At 35.6% G+C, this 19146-nt stretch overlaps 2 protein-coding genes across 6 annotated transcripts in view; both read left to right on the top strand.

Moving 5' to 3' along the window:
• The window catches only part of LOC109113774 (homeobox protein Hox-C10a-like), a 50639-nt gene extending 31493 nt beyond the window's left edge, over positions 1–19146 (top strand). The window contains exons 1-3 of one of the 4 annotated variants that reach the window (XM_042751276.1): positions 10841–11542; positions 15622–16705; positions 18379–19146. In XM_042751276.1, the coding sequence (XP_042607210.1) occupies positions 15967–16705; positions 18379–18653 (1014 nt within the window). In that variant the 5' untranslated portion in view covers positions 10841–11542; positions 15622–15966 and the 3' untranslated portion in view covers positions 18654–19146. Of the gene's footprint in view, positions 1–10840; positions 11543–14046; positions 14528–15568; positions 16706–18378 lie in introns of those variants that run through there. The other 3 variants (XM_042751277.1, XM_042751275.1, XM_042751278.1) reach the window with 3 other exon arrangements.
• LOC109087830 (homeobox protein Hox-C11a) lies at positions 7035–10725 on the top strand. Of its 2 annotated transcripts, none has more exons than XM_042751282.1 (2): positions 7035–8249; positions 9458–10725. In XM_042751282.1, the coding sequence occupies exons 1-2, from the start codon at positions 7549–7551 to the stop codon at positions 9687–9689; spliced, it is 933 nt and encodes a 310-aa protein (XP_042607216.1). In that variant the 5' UTR covers positions 7035–7548; the 3' UTR covers positions 9690–10725. The 2 variants fall into 2 exon arrangements, with proteins under 2 accessions (XP_042607216.1, XP_042607215.1); XM_042751281.1 differs by having other exon boundaries at positions 7040–8245; positions 9458–10724.

Here is a 19146-nt window from a genome sequence, read left to right as displayed (position 1 = left end):
ACTCAAACTACCGTTTTTAGAAAAATCAAATGTACCTACATAATTTTATGTAGGCTACATTATTGCGCTTGTCAATATCCTTGTTTTTAACATATTGGCTCTTACTTATTTCAGTATAATATCACTAATAAAACACTCTGTTGAAATACTCAACAGAAAACTCTAAAAATGCAATCTTAATGTTTGCCAGCATGGCCAAGTGTAGTGCAACAATATTGATATGCTTTATCCAGTGGTTGAAAATGGTAAAGACATCCACCTAGTGGATAAATGGAACAGAGATCGAAACAGGGCCCCATGCATGAGGAATAACTGCAAGGACATGTAATACTTTACTTGCCTGTTTTGCAACTGTGGATAGTTAAAGACGTTTCGTAAAGTTTTAGTCCTTTCCTAGTTCATTGCAAAAATATCTAGTGTGCGAAGATTACCTTTTGATTACTAGGATTTAGATTTTTTTCTAGGCGGTTAGTTTAAATTGCTCACAGAAATTAAGTGGAATTTCTTGAATTTTAGGACCAACTTGTAATCTAATGTTGATCAGGAGTTAAACGTTAAACCAAAAGTAATATGTAACATATTATGATTTTTTTTTTTTAAATAGCTGCATTTTTTCTTTTTAAATTAATAGGGAATCACTGAAGGTTTAGTCGAAGGGAAGTAAAGCGGATCTTAGGGTAGAAATGGTTCCAAAGCCAAAGCTTACAGTCAAGTCTATTGGCTTCCTTACAAGCAAATGCCATGGATTCGTAACAATGGCATTTTATGTGCTTGCGGCGCTTTTGACTTTGAGACTGGCCAAATCTGTTTATGACGACTCGTCTCCCCGGCTCAGAGGTCATTGAGCACCTCAGTGCCCTTCACACAAAACTTGTGTAGTCATGTGGTTCACTAAGTGGTTCACAATCTGAATCTGCTGCAGCCTAGATTTAATCTGGGTTTGTCTGGCCAGAGGAGAAAGACACTATTTCGACACACTATTTCCCCATTTGATACTGTAAAGCTGCTTTGACACAATTTGCATTGTAAAAAAGCGCTATATAAATAATGGTGACTTGACTTGACTAAGTGCTCTAGATCTCCCCTGCTCTTATCACAGAAGAGGGTGAGACAGAAATATTTCTTGACAATGAATAGTTTTATAAACACTCTATATAAACGTGTATATGCTCGCCTTAACCTGTTAGTAACTTCAATATTTAGCTTATGCAACGGTTTGGTTACTTTTGTATTTAAACAGTATCAACATGTACTTGGCCTAACAAAAGACGAATAGACGAATAATTACCATTATTGCAACCGCACTGGAAAAAAATGACGCTCTTTCGGGGCTAATTTCATTTGATTAAAAAGTTATCTTAAAAACGAACCGTAATTGGCACATTTATTAGTTATATTGTGCAAAAAAATTGGTAATGTAGAAAACCAATTTTGTAAATTCATCGCTAATTGTATTGTATTTTATCTGGCTTAAAATATTAATATTTATTATTATTCTGTTGGAACGATACCATTTTTGCACTGAGACGTTTTTTTTTCCCCTTCTATGTAGTATTTACCTGGAATTGTTAACTTATTAACCTAAAAACAAGAGGTTTGGAATAATAATAAAAAAAAAGTATTTTATTTTCTTGTTTATTTTATTTTTATTTGCTCACTTTATGAACATAAATTATGTATCGTCGTTTAATTGTCACTCGCAGCAATGTCAACTTTCATCAGTTATCTAATCTTTAATATACAAATAAAAATCATTCTTTACAGTTTTTTGGTAGGAGCCGATATATCTTTCTTTTGGATTATAAAAAATTGTAAGCATGTATCGTCCTAACAAGTCTTTTAACGTTTTAAGTCTTCAAGCCGTTACGAAAAAAACTGTTTGATGTTTACATTTGTATACTAAATATATCCCTGCTTCTACCAGTATGAGAACTTATTTCCTTGTAGTGTAGTTAAGTAATTAGAAAAAAAGGCCAAATTGTAATGCGTTGATCTGCAATACAACCTACCTGATAGAAAAAAAAAAAAAAAAAACGTTTTGTCGCATGAAGGAAAAAAACGAATTGTTGAATGAATGTTACTTAACTAAGTATTTCATAAGTATTCAGCTTGGAAGAAAATAACTTCATTTGCAAACACTTGGTTTGACTGTGTTTACAAATTTTGGGGCCTTCTGTCCGATCCCACCCCTTGCGTTTGTCTTAGTGGGCGGGAGCAACTTACAAATTGAAGGTCAAGTTAGTGTGTCCCATATATAGGAACCATGTATCCAATACCGTTGGTGTAGACAAAATTCAAGCATTAATATGAAGTTAAAGTAGGGTACACCAGATATTACACTGAATCACACAATGTATTTTGTAATAATTGCGTTGAGAGTGCATAAACATTTCAACTAATTTTATAAATGCAACAGTTCATTTAACAAATTATATCACACGTATAATAAATCATCCGCTTAATAGTCTTTTGCAAATAAATAGCCATTTACTTGCGATGTAGCCTAATACATAAGGAAAGTATTTTAAGTAGGCCTAAGTTTAATTATTTGGTGGACGGGGCAAACATAAGCATTTACAATGTTTATTGTGTCAACCCTTTGAACGAATGCTAAACCTGGATCCATCTTCAAAGAGATTATACAATTTATGTCCAGATATTCGTGTATAAACCAGTTTGCGAAATAAAGTCCTGGAAATATTTACTGTGATTTTTGCTAATGTAGTAGGGTAGCCTCTAATACTTTTAAGAAGTCCATATGTACCAAATATTAAGAAAAAACCACTAGAGTGAATGATCTGCTTTCAGGCACACCCTGAGCATGCTATTTAACATCGCAATGCTGCTTACAAATAAAATTGTGCAACAGCCATTCGGTGTCATATTAGAGGCTTTGTTGTGAGTACATACCTTTATCTTGTCACCATCAAGCCATGGGGCGGAAATCTGGTTTCCGCAATAAATGCCATTCAGTTTACGGTCGGCGAAACGGTTTTATCGACAAATATTAAGCAAACATCTAGGCAGATTATGTAAGGAGTGTGACTGAAGTGGTTATTTGTTTTAAAAAAAAAAAACGAATGCGTTCGCTAAATATCTTCCACTCTTTTTTTTCTTGACAAAAAGTAAAGTAACTAGATAAATTATATAACAAAAACATAATTAAATGTTTGACAAAAATACCTAAATGTTAAAGCCATTTTTGCACAAGATAAATTTGATGTTGCTGGATGGTACTAAAATTCCAGCTTGCTGAAGCGCCTCTGCTACACTGAAATGAGTCGTAGCCATTTGATTTAGGCCTTGCTAATGGTGATTTTGGAGTTACATGCTTATTGCATTTTTTTTACATTACATTTTTTTTTTGTGAACGCTCTGAAGTTTTGCATTTTAGTGCATTTAACCTAATAATGTACTTGGGATGTAACTAATGATGAAAATTATTATCAGTCTGGTAATACGTTTCTGACATAAATGCATATTGGTGCAATATTTGGACAGGGTCTCCACTACATGCATAATGCACCCATTTTTCTGTGCAATTTCTGTGCCATTTATTGAAGGTTACAATGAGCGTTTGGTGAGTGGTTATTCTGAAATTGAAAAAAGTGGTTATTCTGAAAGTCTGCTTTTGAGGTATAATTTAAATGGTATCTGCAGGACAATGGAAACATCACCTCTTCTTCTTCTTATTATTATTATTAATATTATTCGAACAAAACGCAAAAGTCCGTAACTACTGTATTAGTCGAGATTTGGGATTTAAATTTCGGATGTGGAAACACGTGAAAACAACTGCATGAAGTAATAGTTTTTTTGTGTGTGTGTGTGTAACAATAGCCTATATACAATACTGTATTAATATACGCTTGTGTTAAAAAAGGTATTCTTATGCGGCAAAGACAATAGTTTTTTTTTTTTTTTTTTTGTATACGACTGGTGTGTGAGAGGTTGTTCTTTTTGGCATGAAGAGCTATAGCGTATGTCAAAACAATGACAGTGTTTCCTCTTTTTGCACTTCCTCAAATTTCAACGAAATGTACACAGTTAGCCATCTCTATTGTAACTAAAGTTATTTTTAATCACGTGTACCCCGACTAACAAAATAATTAAAATCACTCAATATTGTATAATTACTTCTGTTTTCTGTCCATGATTTAACTTCACATTTTGAGCAACAAACTTCTAGGATTTCTATGACTGAGATATCTAATTGATACAACTGGGTAATGGTTGCCAGTGCTAACGCTCTACAGCTATGCACTAGCAGAGACCTCTGTAAAAAGAAGGACCGTTTTTGTTGTTGCTTGAATCTGTTCACAGCTCATACGAGCGAGTTTAACAGCCCGACTTACATCCAATTAAATTTATCTAGGCCATGAGGGGACAGTAATGCTATTACACAGTTTCCCTTTTTAGCCCTGCTGAGATTTTAGCCCTAGAGGTAAACTGAATGGCCCTTGAGTGTTGCCTACAACTGTTGTTTGGTTTTGTTGATGTATGACGACTGCTGATTATGTTTCATTTCCTGTCGATGTTCCATCGGTATGAGGCCAAAGCATTTTTGTGTTGATGCACGAATGAAAAGTGAAACTGGCAACCAGACAAATACTTGCTGAGATTTACCGCTCGGGTTATTTCTCCAGATCTCTATGGTAAAGCTGAGCCGCGTCATTTTAGTTTGAGTAACAATAATGAGCGACTCCGTAATTTCACTTTAACTCTATAAGTATAGACCTGAAAAAACTGCAAAAATTCCATTGGCAATGTCGTAAAGCTCACGGCTCTTCATAGTGATGGTTTTTAGGAGGAGAATGGCGAGCCCGGTCTCATGAAAATGAGTATAACTGAATGGCAAACATTTACAACACCTCTGTCCCCTGTCTCTCTAGACTCTAAACGTCTTTCTAGCTTTTCTTTCCAGCTGAACTTGCCCCTTTAATTCAACTGCTACATCACAATATCCACAATTGTCCAAATCTCCAGCAGGGGCAGAGCATTTGTGGGGATATAGTGCTTGTTTAGAGAAAGGAAAGGGCGCGCCTTTGTTGAATTTCAGGGTCCTACAGCTAGTAGTATAATGTTTAAGCTGTATGATGCCATCGAAATAGTTGACATAAATGTGTATCCTGTAGAACAACGATGACAAAATCAGGTACAAAATACGTCAGATAAGTAGTAGTAGTTGTTACGCACTGCGGTAAAACAAGAGTGGACTGTGTATGAAACAAACATGTTAGAACATATTAGTAGTCAGCAGTATCGCGCAAAATCTTTCTCGCATTAACACGTTTATACTAGACAGAAGGACTATACGACTCTGATGAAAAAAAAAATCTATATGGTTTCTGATCATTAATGGTTTTGGCTCAAATAGATGACACTGATGTGTTTAGTTTGAGCTCCTTTAAAATAACTTTTAATCCTGGATGACTGAAACCAGAATGCATCTTTCGCCGGTCAGTGTATAGGATATCTTTTTAGTTAAAGATTTTATTCCGTAGGACTTTTTAATTATTTACCTTTTGTTTGTTTTCTGTAGAACAAAGCATTTCTTGCTTTTCCGCTGTTCAGCCTTTTATGGCGGCCGCAGTGAGACTTTTAGTGGTCAAATTCAAGTGCTGGGTCTGGGCAGCTGTCTGCTTTCTTTGTACTTGGTTGAAGGCATATTGCACACCAACCTTTTGTCAATTTTGAGAGGGCTCAGTTCAGAGACTCATAAAGTCATTGCCACATACCTTTAACACAAATACGCGATCAATATAGCAAAATGCGTTTTAAAAAGACAACTAACTTTTTAGTTTCGACGGCCAGTGTAGCTGATATGGCTATTTTTCCACCATCGGTGATAGGTTGTATATGTTAATGGGGACACTCTAAAAAGCTGTTTTGAATACATAAAAGACCTATAAAAATAATATTTTTTGAAGATGAGCTATTAAAACAATTGTTAAGATAAACAATGGTAAACGTTATTAGTATATATGTGATGGTTTGTGAAAAGTTTTCCTGACCGGTCATTAGATCTTTAGACATGCACATAGCTGTACATGAACTAATAGTTAGTTAAATTTTTTTATATATATATATAAATAATTTTAATGTAAAATTTTTTATATATATATATATATATTAAAATGAGTGCTACATGCTGAATTCATTTTATTATTATTAGTTTATTTCACGAATTAGATTTAGTTTTAAATTTGAGAAGTTTAGCATGCCCTGCATTGTTAGCAGAATAATAGTATACAGACAGTTACTATAGATCTTTAAATATTAAAAAGATTTCTAAATTAAAAGCAATATTTTCAACATTCTGCTCCAAAAACAAACATTTTAGGCTTAGTTTAATAGACGCTGGAGGGTACATATTGAAACTGGATAGCATGTTTTGCTTTAAACAGATGCCTCTCATAAAATGGTCTCAGAGATTTAAAATATCCAAGGGATCATTTGACGTACTTTACACATGTTAAATGCCAAAACGTGTGGTGCTTAAGTGTAAGGAAGTTCGAACACAATAGTACATTACACAAAATTTTATTTTTTTATTTTGTTTCATTCGAACAGTGTTTTACATTCACGATAAAGTCACCTTGAATCAAAGGTGTCATCATTCATAGCACTACTTTTTAGTTTCGTTGATTAAAACCAAGAGAAAAGTTTTTCCCATTTTAAAATTAAACCACATCCAAACGTAAACATAGATCAGTGTTAACTTTGTGTTTATACAAGCAATGACTGAAATTTCCGGGTAGATTCATAGATGATTTTCTGCACAAGTTCCAAACGTTTTTCATCTCAACAAAAAAGACAAACTCACAAATGTTCTATTATTATATTCAAGAACTGGGTGGAGCTGACACGTGACATCTATAAGGCACAAGTGCGTATCAAACCATGTAGCCTATAAACATATATGCTCTATGTATTTAAAGCATATATGTTTATATATAATATGACATGTAATGTCATAAAAATTCTAGTTGAATAAAAGCAACTTGACAATGCGGTAAAACTCGACCATTGAATATAAGCAGTGCAGCAATCAACACAACAACACAATAATAAATCTTACCAGTCGTATTTAACAGTAGTTCTTTTAAAGTTTTAATAGTTTGGTTACATGCAAAAGACAGAGATTAAAACATACATGCTGAAGTATACATGAAAACAATATGTGTTGTCTCAGACTCCAAAATCAGCATTACTCAGTACCTACAGAGGCTCCAACACACGTACACATAAACAGAAAATACATCTCTTCGTTCTTACAAAACTCGCTTAAAACAACAACCAAAAGATGTTACTGTTTTACATTGTCTTGCATGATTTGAAAAGTAATCGTTTGAATCTCACAGATCTTACCCAGCTGAACCACTCCTACGCATCCATGTGTTCCAAATTGATATATGACAATATCTACTTTCGATCACGTGTTGGGGCGACTTAGACGGATTGCGCGTCATCTCGCCTTCCCAATTTTTCTCCTTCTGCAGCTCGAATCCAAAACATCATATCTGTAGTACGGACTACAGGAGAAAGATGTTTAACTCTGTTAATCTGGGCAACTTCTGCTCCCAGACGCGTAAAGACCGGACATCCGAGTTTGGGGACAGGACTGGCTGTGCCTCCAACATCTACCTCCCCAGCTGCACCTACTACGTTCCCGAATTTTCCGCCGTCTCTTCGTTCCTTCCACAGGGGCCCTCGCGACAAATCACATACCCCTATTCCACAAATCTATCTCAAGTGCAACCAGTCCGAGATGTTTCCTATGGTCTGGACCCCTCCAGCAAGTGGCACCACAGAACCAACTACGCATCGTGCTACTCAGGAGAAGATCTGGTGCACAGAGACTGTCTTCCGCCATCCACCATGACAGAAATGCTCATGAAAAACGAGAGTGTGTACAGCCACCACCACCACCACCACCAGCATCATCCGAACTCTAGCCACCCGTCCACTGGTTTCTACACCGGCGTAGGGAAAAACAACGTGCTCCCTCAAGGCTTTGACCGCTTTTTTGAAACCGCCTATTGTAGTACGGACAATCAGTCAGAACATTGTTTACAAAAGAGCGAGATGAACAAATTAGAGACTTCGTCCCAGCAACCCACAGCTGTTTCCGCAGTGCAGGAGCCGGAAAAAGACGCAGAGGATGAGGAGGAACACACAAATTCGGGCTCGTGCACTTCAGCAGCTACTAAGGACGGCAACGCAAGCAAGAGCAGCCATTCGAGTAGGTACCGAAACTGTAAATGGTGAAAGGTTAAGGGATTAGCCCGGTGTTTTGTCGGTCAGATTTTATGTGGAGTTTTATAAGCATTCAAAGGATTTTATTATAACCTACAAAGCTCTTTCCTCCAACTAAAAGAATTTTTACGATGGGAAAGCGCTTTGAAAAAAGAGGATGTTATACACAGACGCTACTATCCCAGAGTCTGTGAAATTTTAAGAGCGCGCTATTGTGACAAATGCTAACTTTGATCATGAACTTGCGTTAAGCATTGCAAGGGATTTTCTCGTTTAGCTGTCGGGAGTAAAAACCAATTGGGCAGAACATTACTTTTGGCATACTGTGAATTTTGTTTTAGCAGCGCGAATGTAAACTAGCTAAGTCCTTATTAGCTTTTAAACGTGCTGTGACTTGAGTTACGGCGGGGTTGATGTAGCCAACATAGTCAATGGCCAAACAATGTTAGTGCTTGCCCGGTGCTAATGACTGTCAGATCTGTTTATCTAGCTATCTATCTATATATCTATAAATGAAATAATTTTTTAAAGAGGCATTTCACCTTTTGGAAATATGTTGCAATGTAAAGTTTGCCAAATGTAGCCTAAACATGAAGGCCAATCATAACTGTCTAATTACCTTTCAGAAAACACCACTAGATATTTTAGATTTTTGCTGTTTTGTCATTACGGCGCTTTTTAAACTGTAAGTATAGTTTGCAGAAGAGAAGCTAGCATTTACGATCATTCACAGGAGACACTACCCCAGGCCCACAGTATATGTTTGTAGTTTAAAAAAAATAACACATTACGTGTCAAGGGTTCTATAATTTGCGAAACACATTTATTAATTAGAAAAAACATATACAGTAAATATAATTAGTTCCAAGTACTAAAAAAGTTGCCTTTTATCTATTGATAATACTTTGTTTCTTTATAGTTTTACAGAGTTTTTATAGTTTAAAAATGTTAGAGTATAATTACAGTTTTTCTACTATTTACCCACGGTTATAGTTTTGCATCGGAGTGACATGCATAGCTTGGTCTGCGCATCACATCTATAACCTTAGATGAAATCACACACTGGAAATTACAAATTCGTCGAAAATACAAAATACAATTAAACGTGTTGTGCATTTATAAACATCTCATTGTGTTATTGCAGAAAAAAATTGTTTTATAATGTGATCATTTAAAGTGTCTCTTTTGATTATCCCAGGTATCCCGCGCACAAGAAGAAGAGATGTCCATACTCCAAGTTTCAGATTCGTGAACTGGAACGAGAATTTTTCTTTAACGTTTACATCAACAAGGAGAAAAGGCTGCAGCTGTCCAGAATGTTAAACCTTACTGACAGACAAGTCAAAATATGGTTTCAAAATCGTAGAATGAAAGAAAAGAAATTAAGCAGAGATCGCTTGCAGTATTTCTCTGGGAATCCGTTGTTGTAATTGTTGAAATGGCGTTGCCTTTTATTTAATATCTCTGCAAACTAAAATTATGTATGTCTAAAAATGCCCATCGAGCTAATTAAAACATTAGAAAAAATGTTTGTTACGGCCAGCAACTGTACTAAAAAACTGTTAGACTGGATTGATTGTAATGGCTGAGGGTGGGGAGAAAGAATGCAAATTTGTTTAATGACAAATTAAACCGACATTTCTAGTTTGTGATTCACAAACTAAAACGTACACCTAACAAGTTTAGTTTAGTTTTTTTTTTTTTTTTTTTTTTTTTTTAGCTTTTTTTATGTATGTGACACATCTTTTAAGTGAAATGTTACAAATCTTCACTTTAAAAATAGTCACAAAATAGCCTACTATAATATATTATAAAATTGTACCCTCTATCCTTTTATGGTTGTATATATGTACATTAAAACACATACACTCGACTCTGGTTCGAATCTGGAGATGTCATACTTTTTTATGTTTTCAACATTTAGAACTGTGACTTGTACAATCTGTAATATTGTATTCCTTGTACAGAGATTATGCATTGTGCATTAGTGAATGTAAATATAATGTTATTTTGAGTATCCTTACCCTATCCCTGCTGCTATTTTTCTTTACATTGCCTTTGCAGCCTTGTGAGCTTTGTCGTTCGATTATTTAAATTATTTGCTGTACGCCCAAAGTTCTCATTTATTTCAGAGGGATAGCTCAGCGATCCGATTTGGCCTGTGTACTACATATTAATCCAAAATAAACACAAATAAAGGTAAGCTGATATATGTCAACTGTGACTTGATTTAAAAAAAAATCATAAGGTAATCTATGGTGAAGTAAAATTGTGAATGTGTATAACTACACTGCAGTGAAAACAGAGATCTAAGAGAAGATATAATAAACTGACCACTGCCAAGTAATGAAAACTCTCTATCTCTCTCTCTCTATCTCTCCCAGTTCGTCGTCTCCCTCTCACACGTTAGTTCAAGTCTAATAATTGTTAGTTCAAGTCTCTCCTTTTTTTTTGTTTTTTTTTTTTTTTTTTTTTTGCAGAATTTTAGGAATGCTATAGTTATGTTATAGTTTTATCAAAATTAGAAAATTCTGATAATGATGATGACCAGGAAAGGGATGCATGAAACACGTCAAAAATTTAGAGAGCATTTCGGTAACGTCTTTTAGTACCTTCTAAATGGAATCGCCTCTCTTGTAGTCTAGACACTGCAATAAAGCCAGAGCCCTAAATTGCCTTTTTTCCGACTTAATTGCACCGTCTGTTCGAGAGGAATGGTGTTCGCTTCCGCAGTAAATAGTAAACAAGAAAGTCCGGCTGCTAGTACAAAAACTAATACGTTTAAAAACGAACACTTATTGCCTATAGGTGCAAGAAACCTATCAAATGATATCGCTGAGTGTAGTCCGTTCACATGGAATCATCTCTTCAGAAGAAGCTGAGCTGCGCGCATCTTGCATTCTAAGAGACAAACAGAGCAGAAGTGAGATATTTATTTTGCGGTGTATGCTCACAGGGGTTGGGGGTATTGCATGTTGTCCCCATGTGCAGTTTTATACGTGATCAGGCTACACGAATTTTGTCACAACACGTGGGCTCATAAGGCGTGCAAGTGTGCTATTGGCACTTAAGGGGTATGAAGTAAAAGATATAATTAAAAGTTGTCTTTGAACTTCAATAATGTCAAGGCCTTCACCTTTAACCTATTGCAATAAAGCGGAATCAAGGAGCCCCTTTTGTCAGGAAACTTGGTGAACAGAACAGAACCAATCAGCGCAAGTGGGAAAGGACCAAGGAATGCCTAAGAAGCAACACTTTGACCTCTCGCATTAAACTACAGCAGGTAACTTTTCCCGTTTTAGCACTCCCATTAAATACAGTTTATTGTCTCTGTAAAATGTAATATTTTCCATGCGTGAAATATTTTATGACATTTTGGCATGTTCTTGACCATTAAAGATTGCTTGGTTGTGACTTTTCCCGGGTAACAGGAAGTAGATTTCTGACGGGTTTAAAACAGAGATCGGAGTAGCCTATATATGCATTGATGCAGGAACGCGAATAGAAAAGGAGGGGAGGTCCTTGCGCGCTGAATTAGGGTACTGATTTATTGCTGAGATTTAAAAACAGTAAGCTGTATTGAAACACAACACATGCGTTCCTTTGTAAATTCCGAAAATAGAGACGTGTGTGTGTGATGTGTTAGTGCAGCGGATTCATTGCCAGTGATCTTTGCTTGTAGAACTGTGGGAGAGAAATGGCGGGTGGGGAGGGGAAGAGGGGCATAGGGATCAAGGCTGGAAGGCTTGTCTTCTTGTCACACCCACCAAACTTGGCCCTGGCTCAGTGACGTAGTTAATTTGCTGAATTCCTCTCTCTTGCTTCGTCACACTGAGGAGCAAGAACTTGGAACGTCCACCTATCAAACGCCGGAGATACTGTCGCCACCAAACCGAAGCAATCAGCTCTTAGACTTATGAACAATGGTCATAAAATATGCATTTCTTGCCGTGGGGTTGATTTAATTCATACATGAGGCTTTCCTAAACAAACAGTTTGTTTGTTGTAAGACGTTTTTCATTATGTGGCTATCCTATTTATTCCGAGTAGAATAGTATAGTTATATCTGCAAAACGAAAGCAAGGGTGAAATGGAACTCTTTCGAATGAGCTCTTAGCTGACAACAAGGAAAATGGCGGAGACGTCAGCATAAAGACTGTGAACTTGGATGTAAATACAATCTGGATTTCATTTTTACGTAGAAGTCAGTATAATTCAATAGAACATTTTCAAAATATCTGTTAAAAACAAGACTTACAAGGTTACTCTAACATAGTTGCATTCAAAATATCAAGAGAATGTCGAGATTTCTATTAGGCCTATACTTGTCCCATTCGGCAAATCATTTTCACTATTCCAATAACATCAAAAATACAAATCAGACACGTTTTTTTCATATCAGATTTTATAAAATATTGTAAAGTTGGAATTGAGAAGACATAGCCTATAGAATTTTACAGTGTGTGTGGTCTGAAAGATTCAGTTGTGCATCGCTTTTTGTACTTCATGCTGTACAGTTGCGGAATTTGGACAGAGCCTATTAACACTCTTTGTACGCTTATACTTACTTCCGCACTCCTGTACGTGATGAAAAGCTGTAAATACAATCGCCACTGGTGCCCACTAGTCATTTGTATGGTCTTTCGTGTTATTAAATTTTAATATAATGCTGATGTGCTTTGCGATTACCACTCTCTGATTTATAAATGTCTTTAAAACGTTACATGCATCAAGCATAAATTTCCATAGACCTCTGCGGGTGGACGCCTGTTTGGTGAGGGAAAACGGTTAAGAAGCGGGTCGCTTTAAATTGGAAATATGTTTTATGGTGGTTTAAGTTCCCAAAAAGGCACGAAATACCCATTTAATCCCCTGCCCTGTTTTTACGCGTTCCAAAGCCAATAGACTATAGAGGCCTACGCGGTTAAACAGGACATCTTGTGTTTCACTTTTCAAAGTCGTTTTGACGACTTTTTTTTTTAATTATTCTTTTAATTGCACTTTTTGCACAGTTTACATCACACTGCATGTAACGAACCTTAAAAAATATCAGAAATCAGTACCTGGTAAAAAAAAAAAAAAAAACATTACCTTCGCAGGAAAACAGCCATCTGGAAGAACCAAATATAAAATGTCTAATTCTTGTGATATATATATATATATATAATGTTTTGTACAACCCGAATGTGGTGCAATTCAATATTCTGTGTGATAGATCTTTGATCCCCCAATGAAAAAGGAATTAGCTTACTCTGTTTAACAGTAACAGCTGCATGTCGACTTTTAATAGTAACACAACCTTCACTCGAAGAGAAGGGAATGTTTTAAAAATATGCTGTTACAAAGGCTTAGAGCCTTTTCATGTTTTCTTTTCGGCATGCAAGGACGAACAGAGAAATAAATAATTCAGACCGAGTAAGATTCCACCAATTTGTTTTTAGTTTTGTTTGTTACAATTTGTTGTTTTCATCCTATGAAATAAATTGCTTTGAAAAAAGAAACAAAAGAAAAGTTGGTAACACGATTTTTATTTACAGTGAGAAACAATGACATATAAGCCTTTAATTCAATAGTAAATACACTTTAATAATACATGCACAGTAATTTGTTCAATAACGTACTTTCGTTACTTAAATGTAAATTATTACATTTAAAGATTATATTCATCCATATACATAATGTAGAGACATTTTTAATGTTTTCATTGGGCTCTTTTTCGTTGTTTCTATACATATAATTTCCAGCAGAACATGATATTACAGTGAACAATGTTTACAGCAATTTAATATGTAAATATATCTCTGAAATACGTTTTCATTGTACTCACATCTGGAAAGTAACTGCGCCATTGTAGATAGAGAGCACGTGTATGTGTGTGTGTGTGTGTGTGTGTGTGTGTGCACACACACTTTGATAAACACATTTTTTTCATATTAATCCCTTTGAATAATGTGAATTTCACATTGAAATTGTTAACTTGTTCATTTAATAATAAATCGTACAATAAAACGTTAAAAAATATTGGTGTGCACAACAAATCATGCAATATACTGAATAAGAAAAGTGTGGATGAGATCTAAAACCTCAAAGTCTATATGTTCATATTCTATTATGAAATTATATTTGTTTGTCTTAAAAGGCTGAGTGATAGACAAGAGAACAGACCAATCAAAACAATCCCCCATGTCTCAAGCTGGGTCACAGGCGCTGACCTCGTTGAGAAATGGATTGGCCAGCAAACACAGAAAAGATCATTCAAGTCCAAGGGGTAATACAAATACAAATTATATAAATTATTGTAAGCAATAGCAAAAATGACCCAAGCATAGTACATGAAAATACGTAAGCTTTAGGCTACGTTTTTTTTTTCCTCTTGTACATTGTGTATTGCCATTCATCTAGCTAATCAATGCAACTTGGGAAAATATGAACATATTTCATAATATGAAACCTAATTGAAGACGAAGCGTGTCATTTTACCTTTCACAATTTTGAAATCTGTAGGCCTACTAAAATCGAAAACCACATTTATGTAGAGCGCATACAAGGGAATAGGCTACCGTAGGAACCAGAAAAATAAATTCCATCCGTTTGACGAAAACTTCCTAATTGAAATTGTTTCACACGCAGCCGGGTTTATATATATTATATAATCAAAAATGTATAATAAAATTCTACATACTAACTTAATACTCAGAAAGGAATCGCTAACAACAAGGAAAATAAAGTGAAGGCTATGGAATACGCAGTTACATGTAATTCACTCTGAATTATTTTAAAGTTTATTTTAAAGTTTTCATTTTGCTTTTCATGCATTTATGAACAGCTAATGATCAAAACACTGCAAACGCAACTAAATGTATGTTCTTTTTGACAATTTCTGTACAATCAAAAATAAAACATTAAGCTATCGTTTCAGTTTGGACAGAATAAATAAACCTTTCTCTTTTTATATGTTTTTCCTAAATATTTAAAAAAATCAAGCACGTCAGTTTATTATGCAGAAAAAGATGAGAAAACATAATACACAATAATATCATTTTACAAAGAAAAAAGAAAGCAAAGCAGCAATGTATAATATATTTAATATACACATTTGTAATTAATCCACTTAATGGAATTTGCAATATAGCGATATTAACTAAAAACTGATTAAATAGTGTGTCGTGAGAGGAAAATAGACAGAATGTGTCAACATCGTCCTTATTCGATAAAATTGCATGTCCACTTTAAAACAGAGGCTACATGTACTCTTATAAAAGTGTATAGTATTCCCCATTCTTTATTTTGATTAACTTTGTAATCAATTTCTTTAATTTCCATGAAGTGTTTAATTTACTTGCCTCTCTCTTTCTTTTGCAGACGCATAAGCCACGTAACTGTAGGCTATATCTGAAGACAGAAATTGTTCTTTGTTCTGTTGTTGCTTTCCTTGTCCGTGAAAATCGGCTAGATGGCGCCATTGCTCCATGCTGTACCACATAAATTCAACAACTTGACCCCAGTGACGTCAAGACGGTCTGGCGCATCAAGGCCACTTTCAAAACCCTATTGGTCTGAAAATCACATGACAAAGCGCCTTGAATCCATAATTATGTTGCTGATATTTTTCGCCCCCCCAAAAGATGTCAGCGTCCTACTGTCCTTATCCACTTCGGAATAAAGGAGATTGTTTTGAATCAAAAGAAAAACAAGTCAAGTAGCAAAATGTCATGCCCGAACAACGTGGCAGCCAACACATTCCTGATGGACTCGCTGGTGGGAGGAACGTCTCCTTACAGAGGTGAGAGCTATTCCACTAACACTGGAATGTATATGCAAACGTCTGCAGAATATGGTTGCTCCATGATGGGTAGTTTTGGATTTGTTGGTAGCCCTCTCTCCAAACGGGACGATCTGCAACCGACTGGGATGCATCTCAGCAGTTACCAGCATTCACATTACCTGTCGCAGCGGGACACTTGGATCGCAGGCTCTAAAACTTACAGAGGTTCACAACCTGTTGCCCAGCCTTTGCATCCATGTTCGTTTCCAGCCAGTAATGTGAAAGAGGAAGCGATTCCTTGTCTTTACCAGCCTGATATCGACAGCGCTAAGGAGTCCGCCGAGAAATCCACCTACATCCGTCTGGGAGACAATAACAGCCACCCGAATCAAAGCGCCGTCTCCACCCCCGATTATTTCCGACGGAGCCAGGTGTACGCCAGTGAAAGGGGCCACCATGGAGATGAGTTCGGTTCGGACTTTAACCCAATAGCCAGAATATCAACGCCTGTTGAAGCACTAGCAGCAGATTCCTATGTCAAAAGCAGCAAAGCAAGGCAGGACCCAGAAGAAAAGGGAGGGAATACGCAGGAAGACGACATGGATCAGAGACAGACTAGAAAAGAGGAGAGTGTCACAAAAACAGACAGTTGTACTGATGATTCCGAGAGCGAATTGAAAGGTGATAACTAATTCCTTCTCTCTCTCCCTCTACTACTAGGCTACTACTACTACACACACACAATAACAGCGCGCTCCCTTCTATGCAGGCAACAACATGTGAAATGACAAGCAAGTTGCACGTCAAAATAGAAGACCTTTTAGCTTGTTAAACCGACGGTATTCGGGCCCTGTGTGCATCATAACTATGTCTTACAAGCCCACATGGGCTGTTCGTCTGTTTTTACAGAACAGCAGTCAATTAAACAATATCAGGACTGCTTAAAAATGAAACGGCGTTTAACACCGTTACCAAAATAAAAATAGGTCTTGGCACTGATATTAACAGGATCACCATAGGATTAACACGCTGTTAAAGTACGCTCTTAAAACATCCACGCAAGCATAACAAAACAAAACAGTACACGCTATTCCGTTAAATTCTATTGAATTATTTTTTTTTATTGCACTCCAGTTGGTTGTTTACAGGCACATTCAGTTATACCCGCAATCATGTAAGGAAATAAAAATGACGTCTTCACCGCATCACCCGCACAAATGCATGTAAATATATGTAATTCAAAGTATTTTGTTTTGTTTATTTTTTCATACAAGTTTAAATAAGGAATTGGAAATTCCATTAGTTTGCATAATTACTTAATGGTATTGGTAAATATTTGTATAGAATTTTGTAGACATTGAACGAAAAAACAATTGGCGTTTAAAAAAATAAAGTGTATTTAAAAATTTAAAAGGCATTTTTGCTCTTATATTGTAATATTGTTTTTGTAATCTGTCCTTCTAAAATGTAAACCATTCCATTCAAATCTTATAAAGGAAATTTGAAATCAGTGTGTGGTCCTAAAATAATTAAATAAATACCTGTGGTTTACTAAATGTGTAACTGATATAACTGAGGGATATACAAACAATTCTGGCGTCTTTATTTAGCTTAAGCTCTATTATTATTATTAAGTAGTTAAATTCTGTCTTTTAAAATGTATCATTCTAATTTAATTTTCTTGTTTAATTCCCGTTTTTAACATGTTGGGTAGGCTAAGTATGAAATTTTCTGAAATCTGCAGTATTAATACACAAGTTGTTTCATCTGAAATTGTTGCGTCCTTTGTTTTGAAGTCTCGGACGATTTTTTTTTTATTTAACATGACAAATTAGTCAAACATGAAAAGAATAAATGTTTCGTATAGCTTTATGTTATTTGCATATTAATCATTATTTAGTTTAAGAAAATTATTTTCTGTTTTGGTTGATGACGGTTTTAATTAAAAGTAATTCCAGGCCGATGACCAATAGAGACTAAAATAACACAATTAAAATTGTGAAATTTTTTAAGTACAATAATACATGTGCAGATAATAATTTGAAATTCGTAAAATAAAATATCAGATATGTTAAATGAGCAAAAAAGGGAATCGGCATCACTGCATAGCTTTGATATTACAAAGAATAATATCATTTTTAAATTAAACCGTTCGATCATATACTGTAGACTCTTAAGTGCGATAAATTCGGCATAATGTTTATTCTGATGAACAAAAAAAAAGTATATGAATATTTTGTGGGGAAGAAACTAAATAATTTAGTAAAGCGAGCATTTGTAACGTCACAGGCAGTTCTATCTTGCAGTCATACTCCGGTATAACAGTTTTTTCTCTCTCTTGTTTACTTCTGCAGATGAGGCTAAATTGCAAAAAACCACGGGGAACTGGCTAAAAGCAAAAAGTGGACGAAAGAAGAGATGTCCTTACACAAAGCATCAGACACTTGAGCTAGAGAAGGAGTTCTTGTTCAACATGTACTTGACTCGAGAGCGCCGTCTGGAGATCAGCAAGAGTATCAACCTCACAGACAGACAGGTCAAGATCTGGTTCCAAAACAGAAGGATGAAGCTAAAGAAGCTCAACAGAGAAAGTCGCGTCCGAGAGCTAACCGGCTATAGTTTCAACTAAGCGCTTTAGACGGACAAAGGAAGAAATAAGAAATTGAATGCTCTTTCGCGTTTCCCACGTTCAGTCCTTCTCTGTTATCGAATCTCTCTTTTTTCTGATTTCTCATTTTGCATTCTCAGACTCACGCACACATACAAACACAGAATAGCAAAGCTCTGGCCCATGACTTTTAATGCAAAGGGACTGAAAAATCCTGAAAACAATATCGAGTTTACATTCGAACCTAATTTATCATTGTTGAACAGATCAGAATAATAATTGTAATTATGCCAGTAAAGTAAGAAAAGGATGCTTGGTGCAAATATTCGTGGCAGATTTGTAATTTTAAAAAATGAGATGTCCGTTTGATGTCTTAGATTAGTTTGTTTGCTGTCAGTGCGCTTGCCCTACAATGCGCGCTCTGTATTTTGCATGCTTTGTTCTTTGACTTGTATTTGTCAATTTAATGTTTAACTCAAAGCGGGTGATAAATAAAACAGGGGGTGGGAAAATA

This window comes from Cyprinus carpio, chromosome B23 (genome assembly GCF_018340385.1).
Source record: "Cyprinus carpio isolate SPL01 chromosome B23, ASM1834038v1, whole genome shotgun sequence".
In the NCBI taxonomy this organism is placed as follows: domain Eukaryota; kingdom Metazoa; phylum Chordata; class Actinopteri; order Cypriniformes; family Cyprinidae; genus Cyprinus; species Cyprinus carpio.
Note: the sequence above shows the minus strand (reverse complement) of the source record. Positions and strands in the feature narration are given on the sequence as shown.

What these genes read in the sequence shown, in the direction of transcription:
- LOC109087830 (XM_042751282.1), top strand. Translation starts at nt 7,549, where the DNA reads ATGTTTAACTCTGTTAATCTGGGCAACTTCTGCTCCCAGACGCGTAAA. An exon ending in AAGAGCAGCCATTCGAGTAG is followed by an intron (nt 8,250 to 9,457) that starts GTACCGAAACTG and finishes TGATTATCCCAG; the next exon opens with GTATCCCGCGCACAAGAAGA.